General features: G+C 36.3%; 1 protein-coding gene across 1 annotated transcript; it reads right to left on the bottom strand.

Moving 5' to 3' along the window:
* Positions 1 to 769: 769 nt before the first annotated feature.
* On the bottom strand, positions 770 to 4,166 carry Edem1 (ER degradation-enhancing alpha-mannosidase-like protein 2). Its single transcript, XM_017634949.1, has 3 exons — positions 3,958 to 4,166; positions 2,775 to 3,900; positions 770 to 2,697 (listed from the first exon to the last, which is right to left on the bottom strand). The coding sequence occupies exons 1-3, from the start codon at positions 4,077 to 4,079 to the stop codon at positions 1,042 to 1,044; spliced, it is 2,904 nt and encodes a 967-aa protein (XP_017490438.1). The 5' UTR covers positions 4,080 to 4,166; the 3' UTR covers positions 770 to 1,041.
* Between the last annotated feature and the right edge of the window lie 7,293 nt (positions 4,167 to 11,459).

The following is an 11,459-nucleotide window of genomic DNA, read 5'->3' as shown; positions in this document are numbered from 1 at the left end:
ACTGCGTACTCAAAAAAATTATAGCACTTCTGAGAAGAGTTTGAAATTTAAGTGACAATTTATTTAATTTTTTTGTAGTATTTTAGAAAGTTTAAAACTTGGGTTTATATGTGTTTTGTTAGAGAATGAACTGTACTTTAAAGGAAAATTCTTAAAAATTAATAATTAAACATAAATGGCAAACAATATCACTTTGTAATGGCGGTGCTATAGATATGGCCAATACTGTAAATATCTTTAGTCCGATAAAAATTATTATAAAACAATTAAAATTGAATTTGAAGTCGGTTGAAAACTTTGCTATTAAATAGCTTTTCGAATGTTGGTTTTGAGGAAGTCAACCAAATAAGTTTCGCAGTTATTTAATTTTTAAAAATAAATTCTTTATTATTTCGCCTTCACAGTTGTGCATACATTTAACATTTTATATAACTCTGTAAATACACATGTACATACATACATACATACATACATACTACATTCCGGCATACACACAAACAAATATACATACATACATACATACGTTGTGTTATACCGTGATTGTCCTTAATTATAATTACAAAGAAATGGAACTTCAGCTTTGGGGACACGTTTAAAAACCATTTATATATTTTCAAACTTGGTTAACTTCATTTTCATTTTCCCAATGATTAAAATATTTAGTTAAAAACAAAATAGAGATCTCGTCCCTTTCACTTCAGGCAATTTTATGCCGCACTGTGTACGGAATGTAGAAAAAGGGGCATTTAATTACTGCTATTTCAATANATACTCTCCTTGACCTGGTTTCAAATGCAAAATTTTATAATAAATATATTTTTTTTTTATATTAAACACTCATTTTTGCTTGTCCTTTACAACAATTTTTTTTTCTTTAACTAGACCTTAGCCCAGCCTGCTCGGCTATTGGATCAAAACCACGATACCTTTTGAAAATGGTTTTAAACTTCGTTGTAAGTCTTGGAAATTAATAGTTAAGTATAATAAACGCAATGCACCAATAAACCAGGACTGGCACCGATGGCAAATTTTATAACAGCGCTATGGGTAATATTCACGATAGGCGAATTTATCCAGGAACTTGGGTGCATCACAGGTGAATACTTCATAACCGCTACGCGTTTTCACTTTTGCTGTTGAATTTGTATGTTTGTACGTTGTGTAACTTTGTAGAGAGAGCCTCGTTTTTTCATGCAGTAGCGCCTCATTGAATTCGTAACGATGATTTGTGGTCTTACGCAAAATCGTTTGTACCAACTGCGCCCAAACCGAATCGCCACCACCAGCATTATCAGCTTTAGTAAGCTTCACATCTTTATTTTGGCTCTTAACGTACGATGACTTTTGATCGCCCTTTTTAGAGTTTCTATTTTGGCTCGTATCATCGGGATTAACTGTTTCTACCTGCTTACGTTGGCTTTCACTTTCTGCCATTAACGCTTGTAAGCGGTCAAATGTTTCAATCATTCGTTTTTTGAACTCCACAATTCTACGCACGTGAGCAAATAGCGGCAGCGGTGCATATTTTTGCCTCTCATTGCCTTCTTCAAATAGTCCTTGTATCTCGGTGTCATTTAGCAAAGGCTCGAAACTACGTTTCTTCTCGGAGGTACCATTAATAAGTATTTTTAATAGGAACTCTTGCATGGCAGTTGTGTTTACTAACGTCTGCTGATAGTCTGCATGCAATAAAGCCATTTGCCGAAGCATTAAACGCAGTGAAGCATCTTCAGCCTCATCGGTCATTGCCAAATCCCCAGTACCAGTGTTATTAAGTGCACTCAATACTCGGTCAAGCAATTTAAAGTCGCTATCGTCAAATTCAAGTATACCTAGCCTTGTTATCAACTCAATATTTGCATTATACTGCTGCTGCAACTCATACAGCTCCCAGAGTGTACGCGTCCGGCTTTCATACTCTTTTTGCACTGCGATTCCCAGTACTGCGGTTACATTTTTATGCAACAATTGTAGTCCCGTTATGAAGGGTGCATCCAGTGTAAAATTACGCATAAAGCCAAAAACATAGTGCAGCGCCAGATCTGGGTGCAGAAAATCATCGCGGTGCATACTGAAAAACTCGTTTAAATCTCTTACTGTTAAATGATTAGATGATACGCTTTGCTCTTCAACAACTTCCGCGGTACCGACGGAAGGGAGACTTGACTTTTGTTCATTCTTGATGCGTTCAAAATTCTCCACCAGCAAATCGCCTGCGGGATTGTCATACTCATCAAATACATCAATGTCAACTGGTGCGGTGGATTCAGCCTTTATTGGATTTTTTTCGTTGGATGTGTCCTTTATTGATTTTAGATTCTTTTTATTATTAGTAGACTGCTCTTGGCACAAATATTCTTCACGCAGTTCTCGCTCAAGGATCAATTTTTCACGATCGGATCTGAGCAAAGCTTCGTCCTTAAATATATCCAAGTCGAGACCGTCAATAATATCTTCCTTTATGTCGTGACAGCAATATAGCGCAGACATGTCAACTGGATGCGCTTCGGTGTTAAATATATAGGAACCTGCGTTTACGGCACACTCGCCATATGGAGTTTCCAAACGATCTCCTATGGCACCGTCGTTGTGTAGAAAATTCTCCTCATCGAAAAGGAGGTAAAGGTATTTAGTCGTTTCTGCGAGGAAGAATGATTCCATTCGGTTCTCTTTCTCATGGGTAACTACATTGCGTATCTGTGGAAAGATTTGAATGTTTCAGAATAGCATAACAACACAATTTGGTTATAGAAATATGTATGTAAATCATTTACCGTTGCATATCCACATCGTGTCTTAGCACTAAATTCAATTGTTTGCAATATGTCTTCACCCAACTCCAACAGAAATTGATTTTGCGTTGCTCGATATAGATACATCACCGACTCGATCAGTTCAGGACGTAAGGGATATACTTCTCTATTTGCGGAGGCTTCTCCTAGCGGTATGTTGAAAAATTCAGGCAGAAAGCCATATTTTCGCCAAACTGTACTGTACTTTATCAAAGTGCGCATTGCCGGTCCTATGTCGCCAAACATGCTTAGCACGCCGGGCCAAAAAGCTTCCAGGGATTGAAAAACTGGCAATGTCACCTGACCTTTATTCATGTTGGCCCACACGTACCAGTCATCTTTTTTCAGATATTTGTCAATATTTTTACGAGCCTCATGAAACATCTCCATCAATTCTGGCCGGTTGAGCATAATTGAACCCTTTACCAGATATTCAAAAAATGAATCAACACCTGCTCCAATACCAGAGTCAAATGCAGTCCAGCGTCCTGTTTGTACATCAATGTGGTTGCCAAAAAGGCCAATTGCCGAGCGGCGCTCCCACAAAGAGAAGACTGCATTGAGAGCAACATCTTCATAAATAGGGTTACCGGTGAGTCGACTGAGCGCACCAAACTCAACTAGAAATGTCCCCACGCCAGCCGTACACGTCACTGATGTTTCGCCTTTGGGTACACCGTATCGCAAATTGACTGTACCGTAGGGCATTCCAGTAGCTGTATCAAATGCTGGTAATAAACGTCTTGCCACGTCCTCCGCTAATCGTAGTAAGGATCCTTGACATGGCCACCCTGGCTCCAATGTCACACCGGCTCGTTTTGCCAGCATATGCGCTGAAAGCAAACCGCCCACAATTCGTATGTTTGTTTCGAAAACGGAAACGTTTATGTCTTTCTCGAAGTCCATGGTTTCCAGTAGTTTTACTACTCTTCGAAACTCGGTATAGTTACCCATAGTCGCCAGGGTATCTAACGCGTCAATTAGTGTCAGGGAATAGCTACCCCAGGTGTCAACGCCATCACACGTCAAGGGTCGCAGCTCGTCATAGCCGGCAGCGTGCTCCAAGTAACCCTCATAAGCATGCTGGAACATTGCTCGTACTTTTTCTCTGCAAAGTATAGTGTTATTTCAATTTTGAAAGCAAAAAGGAAAAGTGGTATGGAACCTTAGCTCAAGCACACGATCCTTTGAGTAAAACCTTACACCTTGCGTTTTGTATACCCCTTGAATTACTAAAAGATTTATAAATATTACCCTGATATTCCAATACCAAACATCCTTATGCATCTTATAAAGTTTTTAATATTATTGTAATAAATTGCAGAATAATCTAATTAGTAGTAGTTTTGCAGATAAATGAAACTGCCACACCGCAAAAACGGCTATGATTAGGATGTAAACAAACCAACAGCTGATGAACCCACTCGGTATGTTCACTGCGCGAAAGGTTTGGTAAAAAAAATACGAAAAATTTGGCACCCTTATAATTTTTAAATTTTGATTTACAGATAATATTTCACATGTTTTTATCATGATATTTCAAATAATGAACCCATTTGGGTTTGGAAAAAATTTAACCCAACCAAAAAACCCCTTACAAAATTTTTTTAAAATCGTTTCGGAGCCGTTGTTACCAAATGCAACTCTGTATGCGAACACTGAACATACCCTATGAAATAGAAATGTCAAAGATGGCGAATTGTTTTTCAAACTCTGAATATTAGTAAAATTAGTGAAGTTTTTACAAAAATACTTGTGTAAAATCACAATTTAAACTACAAAAAAGCCGTTCCATTTGCAGCATAGAAGTAAGTGTCTAATTTGCCGTATTTATACACATACTGATATCATTATTTGAGCCTTTTGAAATAAGCGTGCGGTAGCGTTTGTATTTTCGAATTAACACTACAAACATTTTTTGTGCCACCATAGCATAGAATTGTTCGCTTCCAAACACATATCCCACAGTTGGAATGGATTCCGGCCATTGGCGTTCGTTTTCCTTAATGGTATTATATCTTAGTCGACGTTAAAAACCCAGGTTTTCGCTTGATCGTACAACGTGTGCGCCTTGTACTGTAATCATTAATATGTACATACCTTTGAAACGTATTACATGACCTGCTCGAAGCAAGCAACGCGAAGGTGTGCTACTAGAGCGTTGTGAATGCTTCTTTTAGAAAAGTATTTGACTCGATTCTTTCTCTGGGTTTGGTAAATAAACCTGAGTAGGAACAAGAAACGGGTACTTCATCAACAAAAAAAGTTCCACAGTTGGTTTGAATAATGCTCATAAGTAAAAGGAAATTCCGGGATGGATGGGTATGGCTACTGCAGCAAGTTAAACTCGTACCTTAGCAGAATAAATGCAGATGTGCCAAACGAAGTCTCTCTGGGCATGCCCACTGAACCCCACCCTGCTAATGCCTCTGCCCTTATGGACAGACCCCATCGGTGCTGCACGCTTCCTGCGTATTCCGTCAGTAGAGCTTGACGACAATGATTGAGGTACTAACCGATCTGGGCGGGGTTGTAGCCGCTATGGTAAATGGTGGTGCAAGTAATAGCCATATTTTAGTAGTCTATTTCCAAAGCAATTATATACATGTATACCCTAAACTTAATAACAGATTATTGTGCCACTGAATATGTAGGTATGATTACGAATATCCAAAGGGAGATTTTTAAACGTAAACGATTGCTGGAACGAAGTACCACTCAAAAATGTGTAGAAGCACATTTCTCTAAGGTTCATTTTCGCGCTGTGGAGTAATAACTACTGTGGTAAACTGGGTTTTTACAATTAAAACTTGATACACATAGAAAACATTTGGAGAGAAACACATACATATCCTTTCCTTAATATAGAAAGGCTCTACCTCACATCGTCGCTGAAATGCAGAAAAGCCGTAACTAACTAATTTTTCTGATTCATAAAACTATGTGTGGACGATGAAATGCTTCATAATCAATCAAATAGTGAATTTTAGATTTATAGTTAATTTCGGTGTTTTGTATTGCAGCGACGATGTGAGGTAGGGCCTTCCTATATTAAGGTAACGATTAGTGGTTTACGTCGACAGGCTGTGCGGTGGCGGCGTGGTCAACTTCAATTAGAAGCGGCGGCGGCAGCTAGATTCCAAAGAGCTACGAGGCCACTAATTTTATTATGTCATGTCGTCAGCTTTAGGCATTAGCCATGCCAATTCCCATTATAATTCTATTTAATTAGTTTTAAATTTTAATACTGTTACTTCCTACTTAAGTTAAAATGTTGAATGTTGAGTGCCTGGCGCTGATGTATGGGTGAACAGAAAAAGGTCTGAGGTATATACATAAATACATACATACATATATGGTTATGTATGCTCTTTACAGATCCGTATGCACTATTTAAATTAAAAGAAATTAAAAAAATTAATTGGTTAAAAAGTTAAGATATTGGAGTAATTTATGACGCTATTAATAAATTTTTGTAATAATCTAATCTACCGTTATGTTAAATTATGGAGTTCTTATGATTTTTTGCGGGTTGTAGATAGAAAACAAGGGTAGTCTATTGTTTTTCCAACAGTTTTACCCATCAACTGCCACCAGAGCGGGCCTTTTTGACCCACTGTTTAAAAAATTGCTTATAGATGGTTAAAATTTCCGCTAAAATATTAAGCACCAAATTTTTCTAAGGGTAACCGAATGTAATGAAAAATTATACTAATTTTCACGAAAAAGAGGGAACTTTAATCCTTTGTAGAAACCATTGCGATGCGACGGAGCAAAACCTTTCTGGAATTTGACCACCACTTATGAATGCTAACACAAAATAACTTAGAATGTAAAAATTAGCAAATAAAAAAAGGTTTGGGTTTTATTAAAAATCTGTATAAAAAATATTCAACTCTTAAAGAAAAAAATACGCAAGAAAATCGACTTGATGATACTAGCGTTAAAGGTTTTGATGTGTGATAACTTTCTTGTTGTAGTATATAAAAAATTAATATTTTTGTGGTTGTGTGGTGGAAAAGAATCGTCAGATTCCATTGTTCGGCCCTAATTTAACTGTAATAAACTCGTTCGATCAAAAAACGTGTTTCCTATGTTTTTTCTGAGCTACGCTTTTTTTTGGGGGAAAATTAAGGGAGATCACATTCCTATTCAGGGGCTCAAATTAAGTAAAAAACTTTTTTTTTTTTTATTTATAGAATTCTGGCAAAGGCAGTTGAAATCCTCAGGAGATGCACTTAAAATGTAAAATATTTACAAAAAAAGTTTTATAAACCGTTTTTCATAAAGTTATTCAATATTAGTCCCGTTCGAAGAGCCAACCTAGAGACGCATCTAGAGAACGTTCCTAGTTCACTACTCGTGTAAATTCTCGCTGATTTACGTAAGCATCATCTGCGTTCTTTGGTTCCACCTATTTTTTTTTTATAAAAAGTTATCAAATTCCTTACCTTGAAACTGATAAAAGCCCTTTCTTATTAAGAGTATTTCCCAAATGCATAGAATAGTTTTGATGGTCTGGAAGAAATCTAAAAAATAAATCTCTTTATAGGATAAGGCCTAGTGATTGGAAAAATTATGTATTTCAGGAGAGTAATGCCCGGCTTGTATTTTTTCAGTGGCATCCCAAGCAACGGTCAAACAAACGATGTAAAATTTTAATATTTTTAATGTTTACCGTTATGAAAGTCTCGCATAAACGCTGCTCCATAACAGTTATTATATAAGAAATATGTTTCATTTCGTCGATAAGAGTTATAACCCAACATTTATTTTTTACGTTTCCTGATAACTGTTATGCCAGAGAAATATTTTTTCCGTTGCCGATAAGAGTTATTTTCAAGCGTTTATTTTTGCGTTGCTTGATAAGAGTTATTTTACAACGTTTATTTTTTACGTTGTCTGGTAAACGTTGTAAGATTAGGATATTGAGGAAGATGGAAATAGTGAACCGGATAAAGATGATGAAATAAAAGTGAGAGAGTGAAATAACACTTATCCGACAACGTAAAAATAAACATCGGGCAATAACTGTTATCAAGCAACGAAAAAAATAATCATCGGGCAATAACTGTTATCAAGCAACGTAGAGAATAAACGTTACGAAATAACTCTTATCGGCAACGGAAAAAATAATTCACGTTTAATAACTGTTATGAAACAACGTTTTCGTTAAATTTTAAAATTCTGGCAACGTTGTCAATTTACAAATTCGAGATAACAGTTATTTTTGGTCCCTGATTTTAAGACATACATCCCTTCCTAAATTAGCGCGTTCTGCGTTTTTCTTGTACCTTTGCTTCTCTCTAGCAAAGTGAATTTATACAAATACCTGCTGATAGCCACGCCGAACCCAAGCGAAATACTGAACCCGGAAAATAGGGTATGGTTAAAGTGAATAGATAAGAAAAACGTACTTCAAAGATTTTAACTATGATGACGAACCTTCCGTAGCTATACAGCTCCATCAATGCAAAACGCCCCAGTTGACATTTTGGAAATTTCGCGGAACAAAAAAAAAAAAAACACTTTAAAGTTAACATAGAAAGTGCCTGTACGTAATTCTATTTTATTATGGCTTTAAATTTTTGTTGATATATTGGAGAGGAAAATATAATACGCGAAAAATCGCTTTTCCTTGGTGACGCAGTCGCACACCTACATACGTCTAAAATGAGCTAACTCAAAAATCAGACCCGGATATATAACAGCTTGGGGATCGTACAGATTCAATTATTTTTCATTTATTTTTCAATTATTTCTGATTTGAACGCTGTTTAGATGTAGGTGTGAGATATGTGAAATAGACCTAAGATATGGGTTGTCAGAATTAACCTTACGGTACTAACTATGAAACAAAGCCCCCTCGAACAACGCCAACGTAATGACGTAATTCAGTGTGCTTTGCTTATTGTTCGCTGACAGTTTTTGACATTTTACACGCAAGTCAATCGATAATTTTTCTGCTCGGTCGATATTTTCATTTCTTTTCGGAGTCAAGAGACAAAAAGTGATAGAAAAGGAATTTTTCGTTGGAATTAGCAAAAATATTTAGTTTAATTACGTGGTGACGAGGTGATAAAATACGTAAATGCATAGACTAACTATTAAAGCGAGTTGAGGAGTGCAAGAAAGCAAGGAAACGCTGAAGGCGGAGGAGGAGGAGCGGAGCATACTGCGCGACATTGAAGTTCCATAACTGCTGCAACTGGCGCTGTCGCTGCGCTGCTGTTTGTGTGTCTAGACGAGGAGGAGCGACGAGGGAGCACAAGGAAGAGGGCAAGAGTCGTTGTGGGACACGCACAGCCGCGGAGGCGACGGAAGGAGGCAGAGCAGAAGCGGACAATTGCGATGTTAGCACAAGAAATTAATTTGCTTTGGGAGTGTGCAACCATTACGACCGAACACATTTCGTCACACAAATGTATTCCTATGTGCACATAGTGTACACATAGTAAGCAAACTAACTTACAATGAAATAAGCATCTGGGAGCAAGCGGAGCTGTAAGAATGTACCAAATACTGTCGCGTATACAATATCCCACTGAACGTTCAATTAACTAAACTCGTGCTTTCACATCTGTTTCAAGCTGGTTCAAAGCTGTTACGAGATTATTGATATGCTCGTCAAAAAGGTTCCTAATTTTCAATTGTTTTGGTGAATTAACCACCATTTTCTGATTAATTATAAATAGAAATGTGCGCGAGGAAATTTAAATTCTATAACTAAGTATGTACATATACTAATAGTATCGTCCGTCATTGGATGGCGTTGGTATTTTTTCAGTCCATGACTGCCATCTGCCAAATAATAAAAATATGTTTATATATCGAAGTAGGATCTGCTTTAAAATGCAATGATGTGTACAATAACGCAATATAGTGTAATAAACTCCCAACCTATGAAAACATCCAGCAGAAAATGTTTAACGTAAAAGTTCCATGATTTAACTGCAGTAACGAAATTCAAGCGTTTTTGTGCTTACTTATAATACATAATAAATAAACTTTCCGAAGTTTGGGAAATGGCTCCAAATCCTTTTTATGTCACCTTCGGAGCATACTTGTCCACTTCATCATGAACAGCGCTTCTTGAATCTACAGTATCTACCTATGTACATACATATTTCGAATTTTGTTTAGTTTGCGCATAAATCATGAGGTGCAAATTAAACATCCACTATCTAATCAGTTGAAATGTTTTTAAATAATTCATAGCATATTCACAAGGCTTCGCAAGTTTGCTAATTAGACCAATTTAATTTTTTTTTTTTATTTGTGCTTAGACATTCGTTTCCAATCTTTTACAAAGGTTTCCCCACATTATTTTATATTAGCGTTATGTACATCCATATATACATACAGTGTGTGACCAAATTAAGTCGTTACAAGCAAACATTAAACAAAGTAGAGTCCGACCGATTAACGACCGATGCCGGAGCTAGTGTAGGCCAAAAGAGTCAGCATTGGCCGTTTTTGGCCGATTCTTGAATGAGGTTATATTATTTAGCTAACCGATTCTTTTCCGATTAAATTCTGAATATAACCGTATCAAAATGAAAAGATTTAAGTAATTCATCGTATAATAAAACATAGATTTCCGAGGCCCAGAAACCATTTCAAAAACGCTTAATTATACGGAAATCTTATAAATTTTTAATTCAATACCCATCCGAAAGTGGAACCTCATTTTGCCACATACTGTAGGTTTACGACTTTTATCATGATTGTGTTATCAATTGCGACAGTATTCTGTGGTAAACTTTTAGTAATCACTTATCAGCATTCTTCGAATCCCAGCCGAAATGTGTTCGTTGTCGTGATGGAGACTTAATAGCACCTACCAATGATAAATAAAGAAAAAGCATGTGGTAGCAATGGTAAGACGATGGTAAATGTGTTGAGCTATGGAGTGTGGTTGTTTAGCTGGTGACAGCGAACAAATAAATGCATCACGAGTAAGCAAAATTTTTGCTCGGATTTCGATGCCCTGGAGTGTGAATGTGAAGAAAATAATAACAGTGTAAAAGTCATATTAATAACAAAGCAAGCAAAGGCTTCTCATTCTTAAATGCTCCAGAGTGCATTCGCTATTTTTTTTTTGTTTTGGTTTTCAACTCAATGTGTTTTGATTTGTATTTAAAAAAAAAAAATAGTTAACGTTTAACTACAGGTTTTATAAAGTAGCCCTCTATCTGCAATAAAAAAGAAATTAGTATTTGAACCCATGATTTATGTTTATCTCTGAACTATGTACTTGTCATAATTAATTTTAGCTCTAAAATTCACTTAATAGCAAGACCGACAGTAAAGTAAGAAATTTTATTTAATATAATATACTCATTTATTAAATGTAGATAGAAGCTTTTGATATAATTTAACGAATATCTTTCTCGAAGAAGTATTTTAAAACAAACACTTAATTCGTGAAATTATCTGATTTGAAAAATTCACTTAAAATCGAGTGGAATCTAATTGAAAACAAACCCAATAATTTAAGGGTTTTGTTCGCTTCATTGACCAGCAAGTCAATGCTGGGCAACAAACAAAAATAAGTACACTTCATTGCCAAGCATTTCTCAGCGTAGAGGCCAGAACGCTATCCAAAATAATTTCCTCTTTCCATTCTCACCAAAACGATTTTTTCCACAGCGATTTCGGTATTTC

This window comes from Rhagoletis zephyria, unplaced genomic scaffold, assembly GCF_001687245.7.
Source record: "Rhagoletis zephyria isolate East Lansing unplaced genomic scaffold, Rhagoletis_zephyria_1.1 Rzeph_scaffold_14614, whole genome shotgun sequence".
NCBI classification, from domain to species: Eukaryota; Metazoa; Arthropoda; class Insecta; order Diptera; family Tephritidae; genus Rhagoletis; species Rhagoletis zephyria.
This window is presented reverse-complemented; position numbering and strand designations above follow the sequence as displayed.

Excerpts from the sequence above, each read along its gene's own strand:
- Edem1 (XM_017634949.1), bottom strand. The coding sequence starts at position 4,079 with ATGCATAAGGATGTTTGGTATTGGAATATCAGGGTAATATTTATAAAT. Across the intron at positions 3,901-3,957 it reads GATCGTGTGCTTGAGCTAAG|AGAAAAAGTACGAGCAATGT; the intron begins GTTCCATACCAC and ends TATACTTTGCAG. Across the intron at positions 2,698-2,774 it reads CACGATGTGGATATGCAACG|ATACGCAATGTAGTTACCCA; the intron begins GTAAATGATTTA and ends ATCTTTCCACAG.